Here is a 20,713-nt window from a genome sequence, read left to right on the forward strand (position 1 = left end):
TAATCAAGAAACAGTTTTGTTGCATTATTTGTTGTATATAGGTGCAGATTATGAAGTAAGCTCTGTGTTACAGCAAAATAGGCTGAAAAGGGCACATTTATCTTTCCTTACTTGTGGATTTGCCACAGTTGGAGTTTGTGGCAGTGCTTCAATTGATGTCTTGAATTTTTTTTTTACATTGGATTGAAATAAATCCCATGTAAAAGTTTTTTTTTGCAGTTTGGGCAGGACACTGTTATTTGGTGCGTGCAGCATGGGCATCATGGAGTTTAGAGATGCAGTGTCATATTTAATTTCTTCCCCTTAGGAAACTGAACATAGTTGCTCACAGTGTAAACTATCAGTAATCAAAGTGAAAAGTGTGTTACTCTTTCACAGCCAAATGTAAAGCTTTACTCTTCATTTAATGATTAGCAAATTTGGCTGCCACATGCATTCTAGTGGCAGCACAAAGTAACTTTTCCTGTTTGCAGGTGCCTGACTTGGTGCTAGTATCAGAGTCCGGGTGCGGACCTGGACCTGCCCTTTGGTGGTGGCACCTCCTAGTGGCTACAGGGCTGTGTGCTGTGAAGAAATGTCATCATGTCATTAGGTTTGACAGTGAACAACGTGTTCAGTGCAATATTTTTGGAACAGACTGCTAGGAGACAGGTGGAATATAGTGAGAAGCCCAGGACCTGGGGGTATTGATCAGCAGCTGGGCTGACCCTGAGCCAGTGTGTGCCCAGGTGGCCCAGAAGGCCAGTGACCCCCTGGCCTGTGTCAGCAATAGTGAGACAGGGCTGGCAGGACCAGGGCACTGATTGTCCCCCTGTAATGGCACTGGTGAGGCCACACCTTGCCTGTGTCCTGCTTTGGGCCCCTCGCTCCAAGGGAGACCCTGAGGGGCTGGAGCGTGTCCAGAGAAATGGAACAGAGCTGGTGAAGGGTCTGGAGCACAAGTCCTAGGGGGAGCAGCTGAGGTTGGTTTGGCCTGCAGAAAAGGAGGTTCAGCAGAAACCTTATTGCTCTCAACAACTACCTCAAGGAGGTTGTAGCCAAGTGGGGGCCTGTCTTTGCTCCCAGGTAACAAGTGATGGGATGAGAAGAAATGTCCTCAGGTTGCACCAGGGGAGCTTTAAATTGGATCTGAGGAAAGGTTTCTTCACAGAAAGGGTTATCAAGCATGAAAAGAGGCTGCCCAGAGGAGTGGTTGAGTCAGCATCCCTGGAGGTCTTTAAAAGATGAGTAGATGTATCACTGAGGGACGTGGCTTTGTGGTCAGCTTGGCACTACTGGGGTAACAGCTGAACCTGATGATCTCAGAGGTTTTTTCCAACCTAAGCAATTCTGGGATTCTGTGCCTAGTTCTGCACTAGAGGAGGAGTCCCATGCAGTGCCACAGGCTGGGCTGGGGACAGTGAGTGGGCAGGAGCCAGCCCTGCACACTGGCAGCAGGACATACCCAGGAGACAGAGGAAGGGACCATCCCCCTCTGCTCAGCATGGTCCCTGTCCAGTCCTGGGATGTCCTCAGGTCCCTTCCAATCTGAATTATTCCTTGACATTAAGCTATTGGGCATGTAGAGATTATGTTCTATTTAATAGGGAATGAAATTATGCAGTACAGAGGAAAGTTGATTTAAAGCAATTAGGGATATGATTTCTCATAGATTGGTATAGATTGCTTCTAGGTAAAGTGGAGGAGTTAAACAAAAATTCCAGCCTTTGATGATGCGTGAGGGTAATGTATTAATAGAAAGAACTTGCATATCCTTGTAGGGTAGAAAGACAGGAAGTTTACTGCTACAGCAGACCTTGGACTATTTTCCTTAAAGATGAGGAAATTAGCAATTCATTTCAGAAAAGCAAGGATTTAATATGTATATTTGAAATTTTATGTAAACTGTGGAGTGTCTAATAGCCAAATTTACCGGTTTTAATACCAACCTTTTGGCACTTGAAGCAAGAGTAAGTAGTTCCTTGAGTTTTTTTGTACTCCAGTAGTAATGCAGCACAGCTCAATATGTAATAGTGTTCCAGCAGTTTACTGACCATATTAGTCCAATTAATGGGTTTTAGGGGACATTTAATTGCTGAAGTGGATATCTATTTAGCTCATTTTTTGGCTCGCAGGCTTCTGTACTGAGGACTGGCATTGATAGTGTAATGTGATTAATTTTTAAGTAAATCGTTGAAACTGGGCATACAGGATGCATGCAAAGCCCAATGTTACCTTTTTTTTTTTTTTTTTTTTTTTGCTTCATAAACACCCTGTCTAACATTTCAGTGTATCAGGAAGAGTGATATTTGCCATATGTTCAGATTCTGTTTTGGATGGATTTCTGGTAAGCTAAAGCCCTTTTAGCAAGGCTGGGAAAGCATTGGTGAGTGCAGAAGTGGAACAAGATGCTTCAGTGATCAGGCTTCTATGTTCCTCTCTTTTTCATAGCTGGTTCATATCAAATCAGTGTGCCTCCCTTGGTTAGAGACATTATGTATAATCTGGTGTGTGTGAAAAAGTCAAATCCTAGACCAAACCTTCTCATTACAGCATGAAGTGTAACCTTCCTGAACGTGTATTCCTCTTCCTCAGTAAAACAGAATAGCAAGAATTTAGCTTTAGTGTGGTGCATCTTCAGAACAAAGACTGTTTTACGGGTTAAAGATCAAAAAGATGAAAGGGATAAGGTTTATTTTCTGCTGTGCAGCATTCAGCTGTTTTCTGTTGTAGTCTGTAGCCCTTTTTTTCTTGACTTCATGGGATACTGGGCAAGTCTGTGTGGATGTGCTCTAAAGTTTGTGTGAGGGGAGTGAGGTCAGAAAAGATAACTGTCCCTTCAACTCATCACCTGGTAACTTAAGAGTTCCTACAGGTGTCATTTGCTTTCTGAGCCTTTAGAAGGGCTGCTTTCATTTATGTTAAGTATTTTTGTGGCTTGTGCCCTTGCCAAGGCAGTGAATGCCCTTATGTTGTACCAGCATTGCCACTGTCCGTGCTGTGTCATCAACGTGCTTTAGAGAGCACAGTCGGCTTTGGAGCTGAGTCTCCGCTGCTGCTTTGTGTGTGTTATGCAGCAGATTTTGGGCCTGAAATTCAAGGAGACAGATGATGGAATGGAGATGCAATTTAAACCCAGGGACTTGTTCTTGCTGGCTTCTCAGGCTGTGGAAGGTAACTGGAAGCCAGCTGACGTTGCAAGCCTTCATGGCTGTTTCTTGGCACCTGACTGCTTGTTTGGATGGTTCCTGCCTGTAGCACAGGGCTAGACAGGGAAATGAATGAATTCACTGGCAAATTTTCAGTTATATTAGTTTTTTATTAACCATGGTTTCCTTTCAGACAGTGTTAACACGCCCAAGTGCCATATGCTGCTGAACAGACAAGTCCAGTACACACCCCAGCCTGGTGATTTAGTTGGTTTTTATCTGTGTCTATTCTTGCCACAAAGGCTTTGTCTGTTCTCAAAAAACACAATCCAGTGAAGATAGCCACGTACATGGCCTTATAATCTTGAATTCCAGATGGTTTTAAGCAGAAACAAATAATATATACTTACTTTCCCTTTATCTCCTGATTTATAATTGAGACGTTATATTTACTTACTTGGATATGCTTCTTCTCTGTCATTTGTCCTTGTGGGTGAGTCTGTTTTCCTTTGAGAGTTACACTGAAATACCTGTGCACAACTGTCCAGCTGATAGTGGTTTTTAAAAATCATATAAGGATCTGTGTTAAAGCAAAAAGCTATAAATGATATTTAAATTTAATAATTTCAGTTGGTCTCTATAGGCAATAGAGAGCCCCTGGGAGCTCAGCGTGGCAAAGCCAATCCATTTCCCAAGAGTGTTGTGTGGTGAAAAATACACTTCCCATTTGGGCAAGAACAGATCAGAAAATACAGGAGTGTAGAGGGGAAAAAATACTTGTCTTTCTTGATTTCCAGATGTGTAAAAATTTGTAGTGGCAACTGAACTGCACCCAGCTGAAGGGAAATGTGGGCAAAGTTAAGTACAGAGACCTCCTGGGGAGAACTTGGTGTCCTCCCTCAGTGTTCTCTGCATGAGCTTCAAGCAGCACACAAGAAATGACACACGCACACTGCTCTGCCATACCAGCTCCAAGTATGTAATTGTAGCCAGGCAGATTAATGTCATTTTTCTGATGCTTCAGGACATCCTGCTGGTGACAGGTGAGATCAAATCACACTAGTGGGTACAATTAGTAAACACTAAGCATTGTTCATCAGGTTTTTAGGAGCCTGATTTTCTGCTTTCTGTTAGATTGCTACTTGTCAGAGGTTTGTGGTGCTGTCTTCTTGTAAGATAGATAGGGACAAAGTGTTTAAAAGAATAATCATATTTACTGTTACTTTTAATGTTAAATATTTCAATATATTTTTGGAAAGGGTAAATTTGTGAAAACCAAGACACATATTTAGATGTAAAGGAATAAGAAATCTTCCTATGCCATTAATAAGAACACATTGCTGTTTCCATTCTGATGTCTAGATATTGTTTTCCACATATGGTCCTTGTTTCCATTATGTGGGAACATGAAATTGTTAGCTACAGAATGCTGAATGATACTACTTAAACTAATGGTTTTCTCAGTGTTTCCTTTGTGCTTTTTAGAAGTCATTTTATGTAATAAACAGAATGTGAATGGCTGCATTCTTGTTGCCTTTGTAATGTGCTCTTGCTTCCAGTGCTGGTGTTCACTTAGCAAATATTTAACTTCCATTGCTGAGGATTAGAAAATGTGGTGCTCATGATCTTAAATTACAAGTACCTTTATAATCATCATCAAGTTGAAGAGTTAAATGGGTGTAGACAGGAAACAGGAGATCTGACTTGCTTAGACTTGAGCTGAGTGATGCAATATTTAAATGAAGATATTATAAATCAGGTTTAGCGTTACTTCTATCCTTGTATTCATTCAATGAACTGAACTTGCTGGTTCTTCTACATGAACTAGTGACAAAGGCATCTCTGCAGCTTTTTCAAAATAATTGTACTTTGCTAACTTACGCATTGGTGGAGCAGTGAAACTAATGAGTTCTCTATCACCACTTGTTTTTCTGCCTAAATGCATTGCAGATTTGGAGAGTGCAGTACCTTTTTACACAGTCATAGCAGTGAAAGAATATAAATGTAGCTTTGTATTATTGACAAAATATGAAAATCTGATTCTACGATACAAATTCATACTGTTGCTGAAACAACAGCACCATGTCTGACTAAATGGTAACTCTGAAGCAGGTTTCCTGAAAAACTTGTGGAGGATGTAAAAAAATTTGTTTCATAGTTTTTTTTCCTTTTTTTTTTTTTTAACATAAACTTGACTTTTATAAACTTGATATACTTAGCTTTTTTTTCTTCTGTTTAGTAACTAGAAGACATTTTCTTGTGTTAGCACCCTATTGCACGTGCCCTGAGCACTGTGGCTAAGTATTGGTGACAGTCCTTCATTTTTGCCATCTCAAAGAGATGAGAGCCCTGCTCTGCCACACAGAGAGGGGGATCTCAAAGGTCTTCAGGTGTCCTGAAGGAGTGACTGGACCACTTAGCCCCACAGACCAAGTTATGTGAACTCCAGTAAAATCTGTAAATAGCCAATTTCCACTTAAGGAACTGGTCTGAGCCAATGCAGTGTATTTGACTGCTTCAGAACATGTTTGAGGACTGTACTAGTGCTATTGCATAGGGAACTGTGAATATCTATTTACTGGCTGAGATTGAGAAATGCAGCTTGACCAAGCCATGAATACAGATGCACTTGTAACATCCATGTAGGAGTACTTGAATTCCAATCTTTGTCAAGTCTGGTTCAGTTTCTTTCGTATTTAGCAGACAGTGCATATGAGCTGACTCTAGGCAACATTGTGTTCATTTTAGACAGATCACAGAACAGGAATTTAAATGTAAACATTTATGCAGTTTGGTTTTTTCATGTTGTTTGGTTGAATAATATACAGAAATAATTGCTAGAACTTGGAACCATAAATGGGTGTGGATTTTCATAACTTGGTAAAATCACTAGTTTCAATGTTTTCTTTTTTTCAGTTTCTTTTTTCCCCCCAGTATGGTGTAACTAATCTGTGTGCAGTGTGAGTACTCCTCTTCCTCCTAGACCTCTCTTCCATCTCAATCCTCCCCCACCAAATCCTCGATTTATGCAAAACCTTTAATGGAGTAAAAGGGCCTCAAGAGAAGTCTGTTCTGATGTTTGGAGAGGGCTTTAATGAAAAGTTGCATTGTTATTTCATATTTACTTACCAAATCCCGCCAGAGTCAGTTCTTGCCAAACTAGTTTTATGTATTTCGTGTCTGGTCTTGCTCACGTATTGTTTTGTATCAGGACCTTGTCTGACAGGAAAAGCGACCAGAGCAGATCAGGCTATGGCAGTACTAATAGGTGATGCAGTAAAAATGAAGTCTATCTAAAACTTCTTATGCAATATTGAGAAACTTTTAAAGGAAGTAATTAGTAGAAGCAGCTTATATATCAAAGCTATTTTTAAGTAGATTGTGCATGCTGAAATAGCACAATAGTTATTTAGAAATGGGTGTTTCTGTCATTGATTCTGTTGTTGTGAATGTTTTTTTTACATTTGCCTTGGAGGTAGGAAACAGTTGTGGTAGGAAGCAAAAAAACAAGGATACATGGATATTGAAGTTGTAGTTTCAGCTTGGGTGCTGTTTGTTTTGATGGATGTAGCCTGGTCACGAACTAGTATTGGAGTTGCCTGTTTTTAATGTTTCCATTCTTCAGTAAGAAGATTAATTGTTGCAAAGAAAAATGGTGAATTGGGTGACATATGAGGGATCAGGTGCTCCTAAAGCCCAAACTAAGTTTTCTGTCTGTGATTTTGCAGTGAAGAGTGGTTTATGGCTCAATTCCAGCTTAGGTTTGAGATGGGCAATCTCAGCAGAGGAAACCTGAGTCAAGTCCTTCAGGAGTGCAAGGTGCTTCACTGCTTGTCCGTTTGGTTGTGTCTTCTACGTCTTGGTCTTTGCAAATATGTTTCAGTCTTTGGTAGATATGAGAGGCAGAGGAGATTTTTTAATGGGCTGGGGGATGAGGAAGGATCTTTTTTTCCTTTTAATCTGAGTGCAGAGTTTGTAGAGACTTCCCTTCAAACCTGTTTGAGAAATGTTGGAAGATTTCTGGTGTACACAGGTGACTTTGTCCAACCCTGTTGGTGTTAGTGGTGTATTCAAACTTACAAGTTTATCCTACTGTTTGCATTATGTACCTTTTTTACAGTGCAGGTTTGTGTATTAACTAGCTATGTAGGCACCTCTATATGCATGACTGTGTGAATAATGTAATGCCATTTTTAATTATTCCCAAATATTTATTTTAAAAAAAATGTATGTTATGTCCTGTAATATGCTACAACAGTAAATCTGTTTAGAGAAAACCCACATACTAGAAATCCAGTTAATTGTATAATAAGTGCTTGCTTAGAAGAAATGCACCTTGCTTAGAAGGTAATGATATTTAATACTTAGAGAAATCAGAGAAACAAGTCTGTATTTTAATTTTTGGAATGACTTGCCTAATGACTGTAAAATGGAGTTCTGAGATCTGATCATCTAATGATGACGACTTAGAACAGTTTTTAAGGAGGATGTACTTATACAAACAATGAAGTAAGTTTCAGAGTACCAGATATCTCCAAATTATTTGACCTATGCATGTATATCATATGCAAATACATAGCGTTCTAGGATATTAAAGCCAAGATGAATATCTATTTATGTTCTTTTGTGCAGCATGTTCTGTCAGGATTTAAATACGTATTTGGATTTAAGAAAATTCTGGTAGTCCTATTTCTTGTCCTGTTCCATCTTTGAGAAATTAAAATAATTTCCAGCCTTTTAGGGTGGAGGTTATTTATTTATTTATGACTTCTATTTTTAGTGTGGGGGTTATTTATTTATTTATGACTTCTATTTTTAGTGTGGGTGGGTTTTTGTTCAGTTCAGGTTTGGCTTTGGTGTGATGTTTTTATTATTTCTGTTTGTTTTGTCACTTCTAGACACCATACCTAAAAAGGCTCATGCTAATTGCTATTTTTAGGAAGTCAGGAACTTTGCAAGTTGATGCAATTTTGATGGTCCTCCCAGCAGAAACTTTGTGCAGCCACGACTTCTCAGTGAAAAACAAGGGAGCTCTTTTACAGAGCGACACTGAACAACAGCCCAGGACATTGGGGGTGTGTTTGAGGAGCAGGATTATGTAGCATGATCAGGCCAGGTGGTTACAGGGCAACTTTCCCCCATTAGGAAACAAATCCTTTAAGAATAGCATGTCAAGTATTAACCAGCACTTGGATCATGTGCTGGAGACACTTTGTGGACACAGCCTTGCTCCCTATGGCTTCCTTTGCTATCAAAAGTAGCAATAAAGACTGTAAAGCCAGTCCTCCCAGTTACTGTTAGACACCTGTATGAACACAAAGCCACATGCACACATTTGTATGCATATATGTGTGTGTATATGTGTCTGTGTATATATATTATTTTTTATTTCAAATGTGGAAAGTGCTCTTAGTACGTGCTCAATATCTTACATTTTAGGTATTCCATTTACCACCTCTAGTGAAGGACAGGTAGAAAGCATTTTGATGGTGTTTAAATGTTGGTTTATGCCTTTTATAGCTGTTCTGTAAAACTCTCACATCTTTTACAGCTGCCTGTAACCTTTTGTGCCTGTTGACCACAGTCTGGCATGCTTTATTTTGTGGACAATATGTTTTTCTTCCTTTTATGGAAGGAATATTGGGAATGTAATGTGCAGTAATATTGGGAAGATGACAGAGTCTTATGTGTCAGTGATGGGATTGTGACTCATGCAGATCTGATAGAAGAGGGAAGACTGCATATCTAGTCTGAGGCAATTTAAAAAGAGAACTTGGCATCTCAATTTACACTTATTTACAGAAATATGACCTAAATAGATGTTTTATGTCAAGAATTTGTAGGACTGTGATGCTGACTACATGTTGGAATAACATTTTTCTGTTGGCATTTGATAATCTGATACTATTTTGTTCTTCTTTTATGCAGGATGCAAACTACTGGATACAGGTCCATCGGCTGGAGCACGGGGATGGTGGCATCTTGGATCTTGATGACATTCTTTGTGACGTAGCTGATGACAAAGACCGTGTAAGTACACATGGCTACGAAAGCAGCATGGCACAAACTGCGCATCAGCCCCTCAGTGGTGTGTGTTTGCTGCATGTGTCCCAAAGTGGGAGCCAACACAGAGATTTTTAGACATTTTTATCTAGTTTGCCTGACAGATGTGAGAAATTGGATACTGTCAGGGTTTTTCTTTTAATTGAAATCATGGGTTTTCCATCCTTTCTGGTTCTTTAACAGTTCAGATAGGAAAAGGAGGTTGCAAGGATGAAAATACCTCAAACAGTGGAAAATAAATGTGCAAAAAGTAAGTTGATAATAGTGTAGCTGTGTGTTACCAGTCAAATATGTGCAAAAAACCCTGCTGGTTTTAAACTATTGAGTGTTGGCTTTTTTTTTTCTCAAAATAATTGTTTTTGGAGGAATTGCTAGTTACACAGAACTGGAGACAATAATTGTACACTGCTGAGCCTTGAGTGCTTTTATTCTTTTTTAAGTAGTGATTTAGATCACAGTTGACTGAGAGGCCTTTTGTTTATTGGCTGTTTGTTGTAGTTATAGATACAAGTATCTTTGAATTACTTGTTCAAAAAAAATATGGATAAGAAACACTGTGGCAAACTGCAAAGTCATTGTAAATATGCTACTTTTCTCTAGAAAGCTGAAGCTCTTGAAAGCATCTGAGGCTGATACAGACTTCAGTCTGGAAACATGTTTCAGGACCACGCTCCTTCACAGACAGTATCTTTAATTGCCTCTGTTGGAACTGTCAAGGCTCCTTGAAAACTGGCCAAATGATGACTCTTAGGCTGATTTTTCAGAAATACATACTTTGCCTGTAGTTATTTCTTGTGACAAAACTTAATTGACATGGTTATTTCAACCAGGACTTGAGAAAGAAAAATTATGTGAGGAGTCTTGGGACATGAAGACTCCTCACTGTCTGAAATGTTGGGATTACTCAAGCTGTATAGAGTAACAGTGCTGAGTTTTCAGGAATTTCTTCCATAAAAATAGTGCCCAGATAAGATTTCATGAAAAGCTAATTAAAACCTCTAGTTGGTTATCTCATATTGAAGTGCTCAGCTGTGTGATTAGTTCAGCTTTTGCTGCTTTTGCTTACAGGCCTCTGGGAGGCTGGTGCAAGTTGTCACTAAATATAAATATTTATATACACACACACACAGAGACTTATTTGAATAATGCACTTCTTAGCTCCTCATGTGCTCTTCCCCTCAGAAGTTTGAGTTCTGGTGCTTCAAGACCTTATTCTTTGGCTGTTACCTTGCCTTGCTGCCTTCAAGTGGGGTAATTCCTCACAGTGAAACTCTGTGGGTGTTTTTATGTGCATGACTAATAGCTGAAAAACTCTGACTGCAATTGAAGCAAGCAAAGTCATTATTACAATATTGTTTTTGTGTATAGATGGACAAGATACTTAGCAATTAGTAATATTTATCTCTGCATTTGCCAAGCTCATCTCTACTGATGGCACCTATGAGTTAAATCTCCTTTTTTTTAAAGGACCTTGCAGCATTGATTAGGAAGGTGCAATCTAAACATGCAATGTGCTATCCTGGTTTATATTCTTGAATTAGTCATTCTCACTTGACCTTCGCGTTTGGGTCTTTTCAGGTATTTTGGTCATTAGTCATTGGTTTTTAGTTTCCCCTAGTGTGTTTTACAGCTGACCTTCCTGGCTCCCTTTAGTTTTTTGTTGTTACTTTGCCTCCATAGCAAGTGTATCAACTGGTTTTGTGTTGCTATTCCTAATACACTCTCATTAATGCCAGGTTTGGAATATATTTCCATTTAGGGATATTTTGTATCTTATCTGTGAACTTAAGCATACCTTGTAAAAAGGCATTTAAACAGATGGTGTCTAAACATGTAATTAAATGATTACTGAATTCTGTAGGATTAGCTGTGCTTAAAATCAAACATTTGCCTATATATCTCTTTCTTAAAATTGGGACAAAAATGTCTAGGATATTGGAAAACGGAACACTTCATGTTTTGGTGTTCATTTTCACAAGGAACTTCCTTACATTCTTGAAGAGAAGTTGGTTATGTTACTGACTACCTGACATCTATATTTTTGAAAATCAGTTTGCTCTTACCACAGTTCTTTAGACTTAAGGATCAGTGATAAATGCAATTTTTGCCTTTGGTGATGCTGTTATGCTATAATTGTGCAGTGTCATATCAGCACGATACAGAATGCAGAGCAGCTAAGGACCACTTGTCCTCTTGATGGATTTATTGCTCTGTATAGTCAACTGCCATAGTAAAATAAAACACTTAAGTGATGTGAAGAATATATTTACTCCTATTCCACTGTCTCCATGGAGAAAATGTTTTGTCCTATAACAAATACAAAGACCTCTAGAGCAGCTGTTCTGAATGGAATGAGAGAAGTATCTTTGATGGTGTCCTTCACATTAAAATGCAGCGTGCTAGGGTGACTTTATTTAGCTTCTTCTGTCCCTATATTTTGTAATTCTCTTGTCACTTACTAAAACAGAATGGATGAGTAAGGGTTAGCTCTTTCAGTTGCTTTCTGGAATAATTTGTGATGCTCAGTATTGTTCCTCCTTAAAAAAAAAAGGAGTAAAACGTGGAACAAACTACATGGAAAAACTGATTTTGCTCAGCTGTTTGTTCCTTTGTTTGTTTCTGAAACAGCTTTACTTAAGCACTTTAACTTAGTTCATGGAGAAAGTGCATAAAGCACTCTAACTTAGCCAGCATAAGATGTGGGCATTTATATTACACATATCACTGCATGTGAAGTTGCTTGATTAATGCAGTTAGATAATAACCTTATAATCAAAAAATTAAATGCTCACTTGAATAATTTTTTAGTAAACTTTTAAATATTTATTGAAATGTAATTTTTTTCAGGTTTTACTATGGAAATATGGATAGTTTTCAAATATGGAAACACAAATGTTTTTTGCATTTATCTATCTCTGTGTATAGATGAGTACAAATGGGCTGACTTGTTACTGTTTTTGAAAATTATTTGGCTATAAGAAACAAGATCCTATTTTCAGCTAGCGTTTAGTCAGCTGTGTAACTTACTTCCATTACTTTAAAAATACAGATTTCTTGTCTGTGGTGGTTAGACCAATATTTTGAAGATAGGTGAATAATCTGTTTTGTTTGGGTTTCTGTAACTTGCAAAAGTAGCCCTCTCCAAGAAGACTCTCAAAAAACGTATGTCAACTTGATAAGCTTCCAACTTGATGATAGCATGCTTGATGACCTCAGTTCAGTATTTAGAAGGCAGGCATTCTCAGCAGCAAAAAAACCCAACAAACCCAACTGCAGAAAAAAACCCAGAATCCAACCGTTTTTAACTGTGTTTTGTTCAGGTAGACTGAGGCTTGTAGAGACTTTGGTAATTGTCATACTTTGGATGTAATATGGAAGTGGAAGTAATATGGATCTTATTCTAAGATCTCATAGACCCTTGTTTATCCATGAAAAAATGTTGAGAAAACTGTGGTGTAATCTCATTAAAAAAAAAGCAACCAGGAAACCCAAAGTATATGTATAAATATAACTTGCTCCCATTGGAATTCTCAATGAATTAATAATTTGTATTTTGAACAACTTGAAAAGAAAGTTTGTTTGCAATTATATGTAATTTTTTAATGACTAGAAATGCTCAGACTGTTGCTCAGTGGGAAGCTTTAGAGATCAAGATGTCTGTGTTTGGTGTAGCTGTATTGCTGAGAAATCAGTTTTTTCTTTGGAGAGAACAAGGATCTGCCATTAACAGCCATTGTTTGTGATGGTCAGCTGGGTAAATAGAGCTACTTTGAAACAATGTAGGTGTGAACCTAATGTCAGTTATTCCTAAATTCGTTTGCTCCAATATACTAATTTTTGCCAAGTTAATTTGGGATTAACAACATGTAAATCCTAAAGGCCTTGGCATATTGTAAGTTCCTTTATCACTGCTAAATTCAACACTGGTTATTAAAAATAACCACAGTAATTTGGTATATGCTTAGATTTACAGCCTGGCTTTACTTCTCTAAACTAAGGGAGGCATGGGCTTTCTTTGCCTGACTTAATATTTTCAAATATTCAGTTAGCTCTTCACCCTGCACAATTCATGCTTCCACCCACTGAGTGCAGTGATAAAAACCAGAGGAACATGGTTTGGTCTGGAGTGGAGTCTCCTGCTTCCCACAGTGTTTGTGTGTGTGCTGCTCTCTCTGGCCCAGGTCACTGGAAGTTCAAGGTGATGTTGGTGCTTAGTGCTGCTTAGACAAACTTTGAACCTCCCAGAAAGACACACAAGAAGTTGTTGGTTTGAGTGGAATACTTCTGGTGAGAATGGGATGGAGATTAATTTCATGGATCTGTGTTGAAATGGAATTTGTATACAGTCATGAACTAGAGTTAACTGTGTTAAGTAAGCAAACTGTGGCTGAAATTCTGTGAAATCAATTGTGCTTCATTTGCATCTGCTTTTAAGGGACCTACAGAGATTCTATTAGTATTATTATGAAGTTAGTGCCTGCTTGCTTGAAGTGTGAAGACTTCTAGTGGGAAAAAGTCATTGAGCAGCTTCTTCACATAATGTGGAGGCATATTAGGACCTTTTCCCAGTGTAATGGAAAGGAAATGAACTTTTGGGTTTTGTGTTAAAACAGATGGTCAATTCTAAATAATACTGTTGTTTTGTTTACTTCCTCTTGGAAAGCTCTGTTGAGTTAGAGAGGCATGTGATACACAAAATGTGGTTTGGAAAGGATGACTGTATTTTGTTTGTAACAAATGTTAACTGGGAGCCTACACAGAAAAAAGGCTATTTTGAGCAAATGCATTATAATGTTAAGGTTAAAGGCTAGCTGGGGACTGAAGGGCTGTGATTACAGTTTTCTGCTGCTATTGATTCTTGCTTTCTCACTCTTATTTTTTGGGCCAGTTATGCAAGACCTCACTTTTGTAGTAAATTCAGGGTAGGCCAGTGACAGCAGGATGCTGTTAGAAATAATGAGATTCTGGTAACCCTGTGCCTGTTCATTCACTCAAAAATCTTCAAGAGCTTTTGAAGTCAATGAAAGCTGTGCAGATGAAGTTGTGTTATCTTTAGATTTCTATCATTTCATAATCAGAATACTCAAAGTAGTGTTGTTTATTCTAAATTCTGGGTGTCTGTGCCTCATTTAAGCAAACATGCATCAGAATTTACATGTGATTTCTCTTTGATCCTGCAAGTTAGGAATTCAACCCTAAAATCATTAGTAGAGATTAACAACTCTTTGTGCTTCTTGTTTCTGCCATTAACAGATTAACACCCTGGATTGAATGAAGAAACAAGTTCTCCAGGTCCCATGCAGCAAATCTGACTGCAAAACCTTAAAATGCCCCAAAAGATTACTCAAATATGTTCTGCAGTATTTACTACACCATGATTGGTATACCCTTTTACCCCTCAACCTTTCTATCGAATTAATTTTCAACTATAGCCATGATTATATTCTGCCACACTGTGCACCTTCTCTTTTCTTGTTGTGTGTCTTCATTGCCAGTATCCCTGGAAAACAGATGACCTTGAAAAGAGTTTCTTGTTACTCACAAGTGGCTTGGCAAAACACATTTTGAGCATAAGGCATTCTTTTCTTGTAACAGCTTTAAATAACTGCTTGAGCCACCAGGCTTGGGAAAGTATTGATACTGGGAAAGAAACCCATCATGTAACAACCTCATGATTATTTTCTGTTCAAAAACTTCAGTTTTTGAACAATGGGTTCTTGATGGCATCTACTGTTTGGCAGTGGTTTTTATTTTAATTATGCTTTTAGAGATTGACATTTTGTATTACTGAAATTCTGAAAAATTGGTAAAACCACAATGTGTCCATTTAAACCAGGTGTTTTTGCATTAACACTATTGACTCAATGCTGGGATGGCCACATGATGATTTTTAGATCTGTCTTGCTGATGAATCTAAAGTAGAAAACAAAGTATTTGCGCAGCCTTTATTCCCAGCTGCTATTTTATGAAAACATTTGAAAGTAGCATACTCAAAATATAAATACTATCTTCAGTCAAAGAATGGAATTTAAATGCTTGTAGTATTTCTAATAGTAAACTAAATTTTAATTTCACAGTGTTTGTGGATGAGACTAATAAATAATCATACATCCATGGAAGTGAGGAAATAAAGGCCGTAATACATGAATGTTGGAACATCGATTTTTCAATCCCTAAGAGATATTAGATGTAACTAAATGTTGTCTCCTAATTGCAGTACTTAGTTTTTCATCTCTTTCATCACTGTTCTTCAAATTGTTAATCTCATCATCACTTAGTTTTTTCTAGCTATGTGGTGACAGCATTTCCATTCAGAATTTGCTGTGTATTTGTGAGATAAATTGCAGTATTGCAATTCCTTTCCTGTAATGATGAAACAGTTGTGGTTTTGCACTAAGAACTCTCATGTAGGAGAGGACTGACATTTGTAAACCCATAAATCAGTTTCTATGGAGATCTGAAGAACTGCAGGTAAATCTGACTTCTGAAAATTGAATATTTTGGTAAAAACTGTTCTCTGAGGAATAGCAGGCCCATGCATGAATATGATATACTGGATAAGATTGTGACAGTATTGTCAAGAAAGTAATATCTCACAATATTATGCCTGTATTCTGAGCAGAAAGACAGACCTGAGCAACAGCGACTGGGTTAGCATGGTCAAAAAACCCAAAAGACCTGGCATGGAATAAGAGGAAAGGTTTTATGGATGTGTAACTGGTTTGAAGATGGAAAATAGGGCTTGTATTGTTCAATATATTTGCAATTGTTCTGAAGGAAGATCTGAATACTGGAGTGACAAATTGCATTATTGTGTGGGGAACCACACATGGATGGTGGAGGCTGCTCATGAGGAGTTGCAGAAGCATCCAGGGAGCAGACAATAACATGGTGGATGTAATATCATTTTGGCAAAGGTGATGTGCTTTAGAAGAGAAACTGCTTTAACTGAATACACAGACTGAGTTCTGAGCTAGCTCTTGTGTTTGGGAGAATGTTTCTGATTTTTCAGTGGACCTCTGGACATGGTGGCTTACATGTAAGGCACATCACCAGGTCTCAGAAGGCTTTCAGCATTTTGCCCTGTCTCCGCCTCTCCTCAGTGTTTTCACTCCCGTCCTGCTGCTTGGCTCATGTGGGCTCTGGCAGATTTGTTCAATCAAGGAGCAGAAGAATCTTCCTTGCAAAACAAACTGAGTGTTTTTCTGCTATTTCGTGAAAATTCTAAGTTCACCAAAGGACCTGCAAGCTGAGGAGGAAAGGGAGAGGATTTTAGAGCTGAGAGTGGTTGAGGTATGAAGGAAGAAGAAAAATGGGAACATGGCTGGGCTGAGACCTTGCTTTCAGTGGTGCCTGTGTAGCTGCTGGAGAAGGTTGTGGTCTCTGTGGTGCAGCAAGGTGTGGTGGGATCTCTCTGCTGTGTGTGCTGCTGGTGAGCCCTCTGCTTCCTCCAGCACCAAACCAAGAAACCAAAAATGATTTTGTAGAGATAGCAAAAAGCACAGAGCAAATGCCAACACTCACTCCAGGTACAGACTAACGTTCTCCACCAGCAGTATCTAAATGGACCAGGATCTCAGCCTTGAAAATATGTTGTCAGAAGCAAACTGTAGATAGCTGTAAAATCAGAGGTGATATTGAGAAGTGGTTCTTTGTTTTTTCAGTGCAAGCTCTGGGGTATCAAGTGAAGCTGTCATGAGAGTAGCTGTCTGCAAAAGAATATCTGTGATATTTATCAAATATCATAGATGCTTCACAAAGTTTTGGAGGATATTTTTTTTTCTTGATGTCATTTGCAAGCACATAATACTGAATACTCTGCTTATTTTAAGTCTTCAAAAAGGTGATGCTTGTAAATCATGGAAAATGGTAATTTGAGTAGGATTTCAATTTGTGAGAAAGTATTTCTTTAATCTAGAATTTGAAAACCACAGACTGTATTGAAGTGATGATGGTCCCAGTGTCAAATATTAGTAACATTGAAGGTCAGTATGTGGCTACAGATAATGACTGCGACAGTCTTATAAACACATCACAATTAAGAGAGACTTAGTACTAAAAATTTTTAATAATGTATTGTTTGTATGTCTTGTAATAATTACAGATTCACTGGTTAGATATAGTTGTAGATAATATGAAGCTGTGCTTTCTAATCCTTCACAGTGTAAATCTTCACAAAAATGTGCAGTGTATATGCAGTGAGATGCGCAGAATTAGGTCATTATGGCTAATACATTCTTAACATTCTAATAGTTTTTGGTTAATTTTAGCAATATCACTGTGTCCTAGAGGTAGATTATTCATCCTACAACAAATGAAAAAGTTTTAGCAAAGGTTGGTTATGGGGATTCATTAACACTACTCTTTTACTCCTTGATATCAGCAGGTCTTAAAAGAAATGCTGCTCCAACTTCACAGCTATTTCCTAACAGAGGTGGTGAGACTCATACACCAGAGGACTGACCCATATTAGAGCTTAATTATAGTAATGGATAATCCTGCAACTATAAATTATTCATAGTTGTTTTGTACGCCAAGTAGCATCATGAATAAAATAAGGAAAAGTTTCTGGAAAAGACCCTGGTCAATGCCTACGTTTGTCAAAATGTAGTTTTCCTCCTTATCTTTCAACGTGGATTAAATGGTTTATAGAGCTTGGCCCTTTGGATGTGTTTTGTTTAATGGAAATCAGTAGCAGCAACTCTTGGGGCTCTACACCCTTGTAGAGTTCCTTGACTAATGCCTTATGCAAGAGAAACATTCCTACCTAAACACAGTCCTGTGCAAAAGCTGCAATCTCAGCTGTCTGATAAGATTCCCACACTGTCACTGGGATGAGAATTCATTACCCTCTTATCCATTGATACCAACAGGTCTTAAGAGACTGTTGTAACTCTGTAGTTATTTCCAAGGAAGGACAGTAAGGTTCAGAGTCAAGTACTTCATTTTCTAGTTGTCTTAGAAGTTGAAGTATTTCCTAGGTTTGTAGTGTGAATAGTCTTACTGACAAGGAGAGAGCATGGAATATTTAGATTAGATTAAAATAGGGCCCCTAATGCATTTAATGGGATGGTTACTGCATGCTGAAGCTTTCTTCAGGAAGAGCCTTGGATCCGAAGAGAGGAAAATAATACTGTCTTTTTTTAAGGAGCTTTCACCAGTCTGACTTGCCAGTTGACTTCCCAGCAGTAGCCCAGAGAGGAAGGAGTTAAGAAGATGCTTTGAACCCAAAGTCTTCTGCTTCATCCCCACACCCTGTTGGTGTACTTCCACACCCAGTTGGTGTGCAGGGAGCTACCTCCCGTTCACCTTTAGCGTGCTCAGCAGGATAGTCACTACGTTCTCAGATTAGCATCACTGCTGAAGCCTGTCTGCAAGAAGGAGTTCTGCCTGCTCCTCAGTGACATTCAGCATTGCAGGACCATTGGATTTTTTCAGTTTTTACAACCTGTTAGAAGAACTGAAACTGTTATTCCGTGGGCTCCATTCCTTACAGGCTGCTAGATTTTCCTGTAGATTGAAGACTGTTTGATACAAGCTTGGTGGGAGCTTGATGATACTGAGTTTTTACTTTCTTGGGATGCTGTTTACTTGAAGGTAACCATACTTTGGATGAAATGGCAGACATACCTAAGAGGAAAATTACAAAGAAGTCGTCGTCTTTTTCATATGATCGCCGGAGAGATTCAGTGAAAGTTAGGAGACAGTCCAAGTCTCTCAGCTTTAAGTCTGCTAAATTGGGTGCTCAGAAACAGCAGGCACAGAAAAAGCAGGTTTGTATTCAGATATTCCTCAGAAAAAATTCTTGCCTTCTAAATTTTTGTGGAGTTTGTAAATCTTATTGTGTTACTATGAAGTGGTAAGCAATCTCTGCTGACTTGCAGTCTGTGTGTCTGTAGCTATGTGTGAGCATACAAGCTTGTGTGCAACTAAAGCTGGATTTTTTCCTGTAATATTTAAGAGCTAGATAGATTTTTGGTGTTAATTTTATGCTGAGAAAAGTCTGCATCTTTTCTGCTTTTAAGATGTGATTTATAATTTGTTTTGTCTCAAGGAATTGCTCCTATAGTGCAGTAAGTGTCCTGTGAACTTTGCGAGTGTTGTTTGTTGTGCTGAAAAACATGATGGGTGCTGAAACTTTTGAAATTATTATTCAGATTACAGCTGTTCCACTGTTCTTCACTGTTATTATTTTTTTTTTAATGTTGAAATGTACCAGACTGAGAGCTTTAGGGAGTGAAATATCTTACTTATTCCAGAACAGGTAATGCAAGTCAACAGAAGCACCTGTTCTGGTGGGACCAGTTCTTGGGTTAGAGGGCAGTTCAGTGCCTTGGCAGTGCTGCTCTGCTGTAGTGAAAGACTTTCATACGCAGGTCTTGCTTTATATTTTGTTGCTGGAATCTAATTAAATGAAATTTCTCCCAAGAGAAGATGCAGTGGGAACTGTTGTAAAGGGAATAAAAAAGTGAGTCAGTTCATGAAATATGTTTGTATACTGATCCTAAAATTTAATCTAATATGGAAGGAGTATGGGATCACTGACTCTGATCCATCTCTCACTCTGCACTTGTGTGCACCTTCTTGAAGAGTTTAAATTAACTTTACAGGGAATTTTTAATTACCTGTGTACAACATAAGGTGCTTTAACATGTTGCAAATAGTGTTTCTTCAAATGTTTTGAAATAGACTAGATTTTCAGTAGCACTAAAGTGAATTTCTTGCAAGCAAGTAGTTTTCAGACCCTGACCATTTCAACCGCTTCTAAATTTTTGAGGGCATATATCCCTTCAGATTTAAGACAATGTAAGTTATTGTGTCCAGTGTAAACTTTGGTGTGAGATTGAAAATACAATGTATTTTATATGAGTGGGATCATATTTGATTTTATTACTATTTCTCTTGTTCTTGGAATATTAAAATGTCTATTTACATAGCAAGAAATTCACTAGTAAAATAGTAGAATATTCCAGCTTATTGGGATCCTTTAGTGTTAATTATAGGCACAGCTGAAGCTGTTTTTCTTGAATTGAAGTTCTGGAAGTTCAAATCAGGAAATACTTGAAGAAATCAGAAAAACCTTCAAAAGTGCTGCAAGCTCTGACAATCCTACTGCACTCCTACCCATTATTTGATGTCTTTTTTTTAGAAGTAAAAATAATAAATCTCAGTTTTATGGAAATTTGAAATACTAAATGACATCTGTGAACATTCAAGTTCATTGAATCTTCTGGGGAACTAGAATTTTATTTTTGGGTGCAAATCAGTGAGTACCCATGTATTTTGATTTTAACAGACCATAAGGTTCTTGAGTCCACTCGTTTTTTGGGTGTCTGCCATGGTTACTGTGTGACCTCTAGTGGTTAATGAAAAATATGCTCAATTACTGAATTCAGGTTGTTGCTTCAACAAGTTCTGAATGTGTATTCTTGCTGGTTTCATTATTTAATCTTCTAAATTCTGTTTTTATTGAAAATAAAAAGGTGTCATCTGCTTTAGCTAAGCCTTTTGTGGTGTCACTT

At 38.1% G+C, this 20,713-nt stretch overlaps 1 protein-coding gene across 15 annotated transcripts in view; it reads left to right on the top strand.

The window, feature by feature from the left end:
* The window catches only part of PARD3 (par-3 family cell polarity regulator), a 445,615-nt gene that overhangs the window by 39,827 nt on the left and 385,075 nt on the right, over positions 1-20,713 (top strand). For all 15 annotated transcript variants that reach the window (XM_064703969.1, XM_064703975.1, XM_064703971.1 and 12 more), the window contains exon 2: positions 9,057-9,158. In XM_064703969.1, coding sequence (XP_064560039.1) covers positions 9,057-9,158 — 102 coding nt within the window. The remainder of the gene's footprint in view (positions 1-9,056; positions 9,159-20,713) is intronic.

The sequence above is a fragment of the Zonotrichia leucophrys genome, chromosome 2, assembly GCF_028769735.1.
Source record: "Zonotrichia leucophrys gambelii isolate GWCS_2022_RI chromosome 2, RI_Zleu_2.0, whole genome shotgun sequence".
NCBI classification, from domain to species: domain Eukaryota; kingdom Metazoa; phylum Chordata; class Aves; order Passeriformes; family Passerellidae; genus Zonotrichia; species Zonotrichia leucophrys.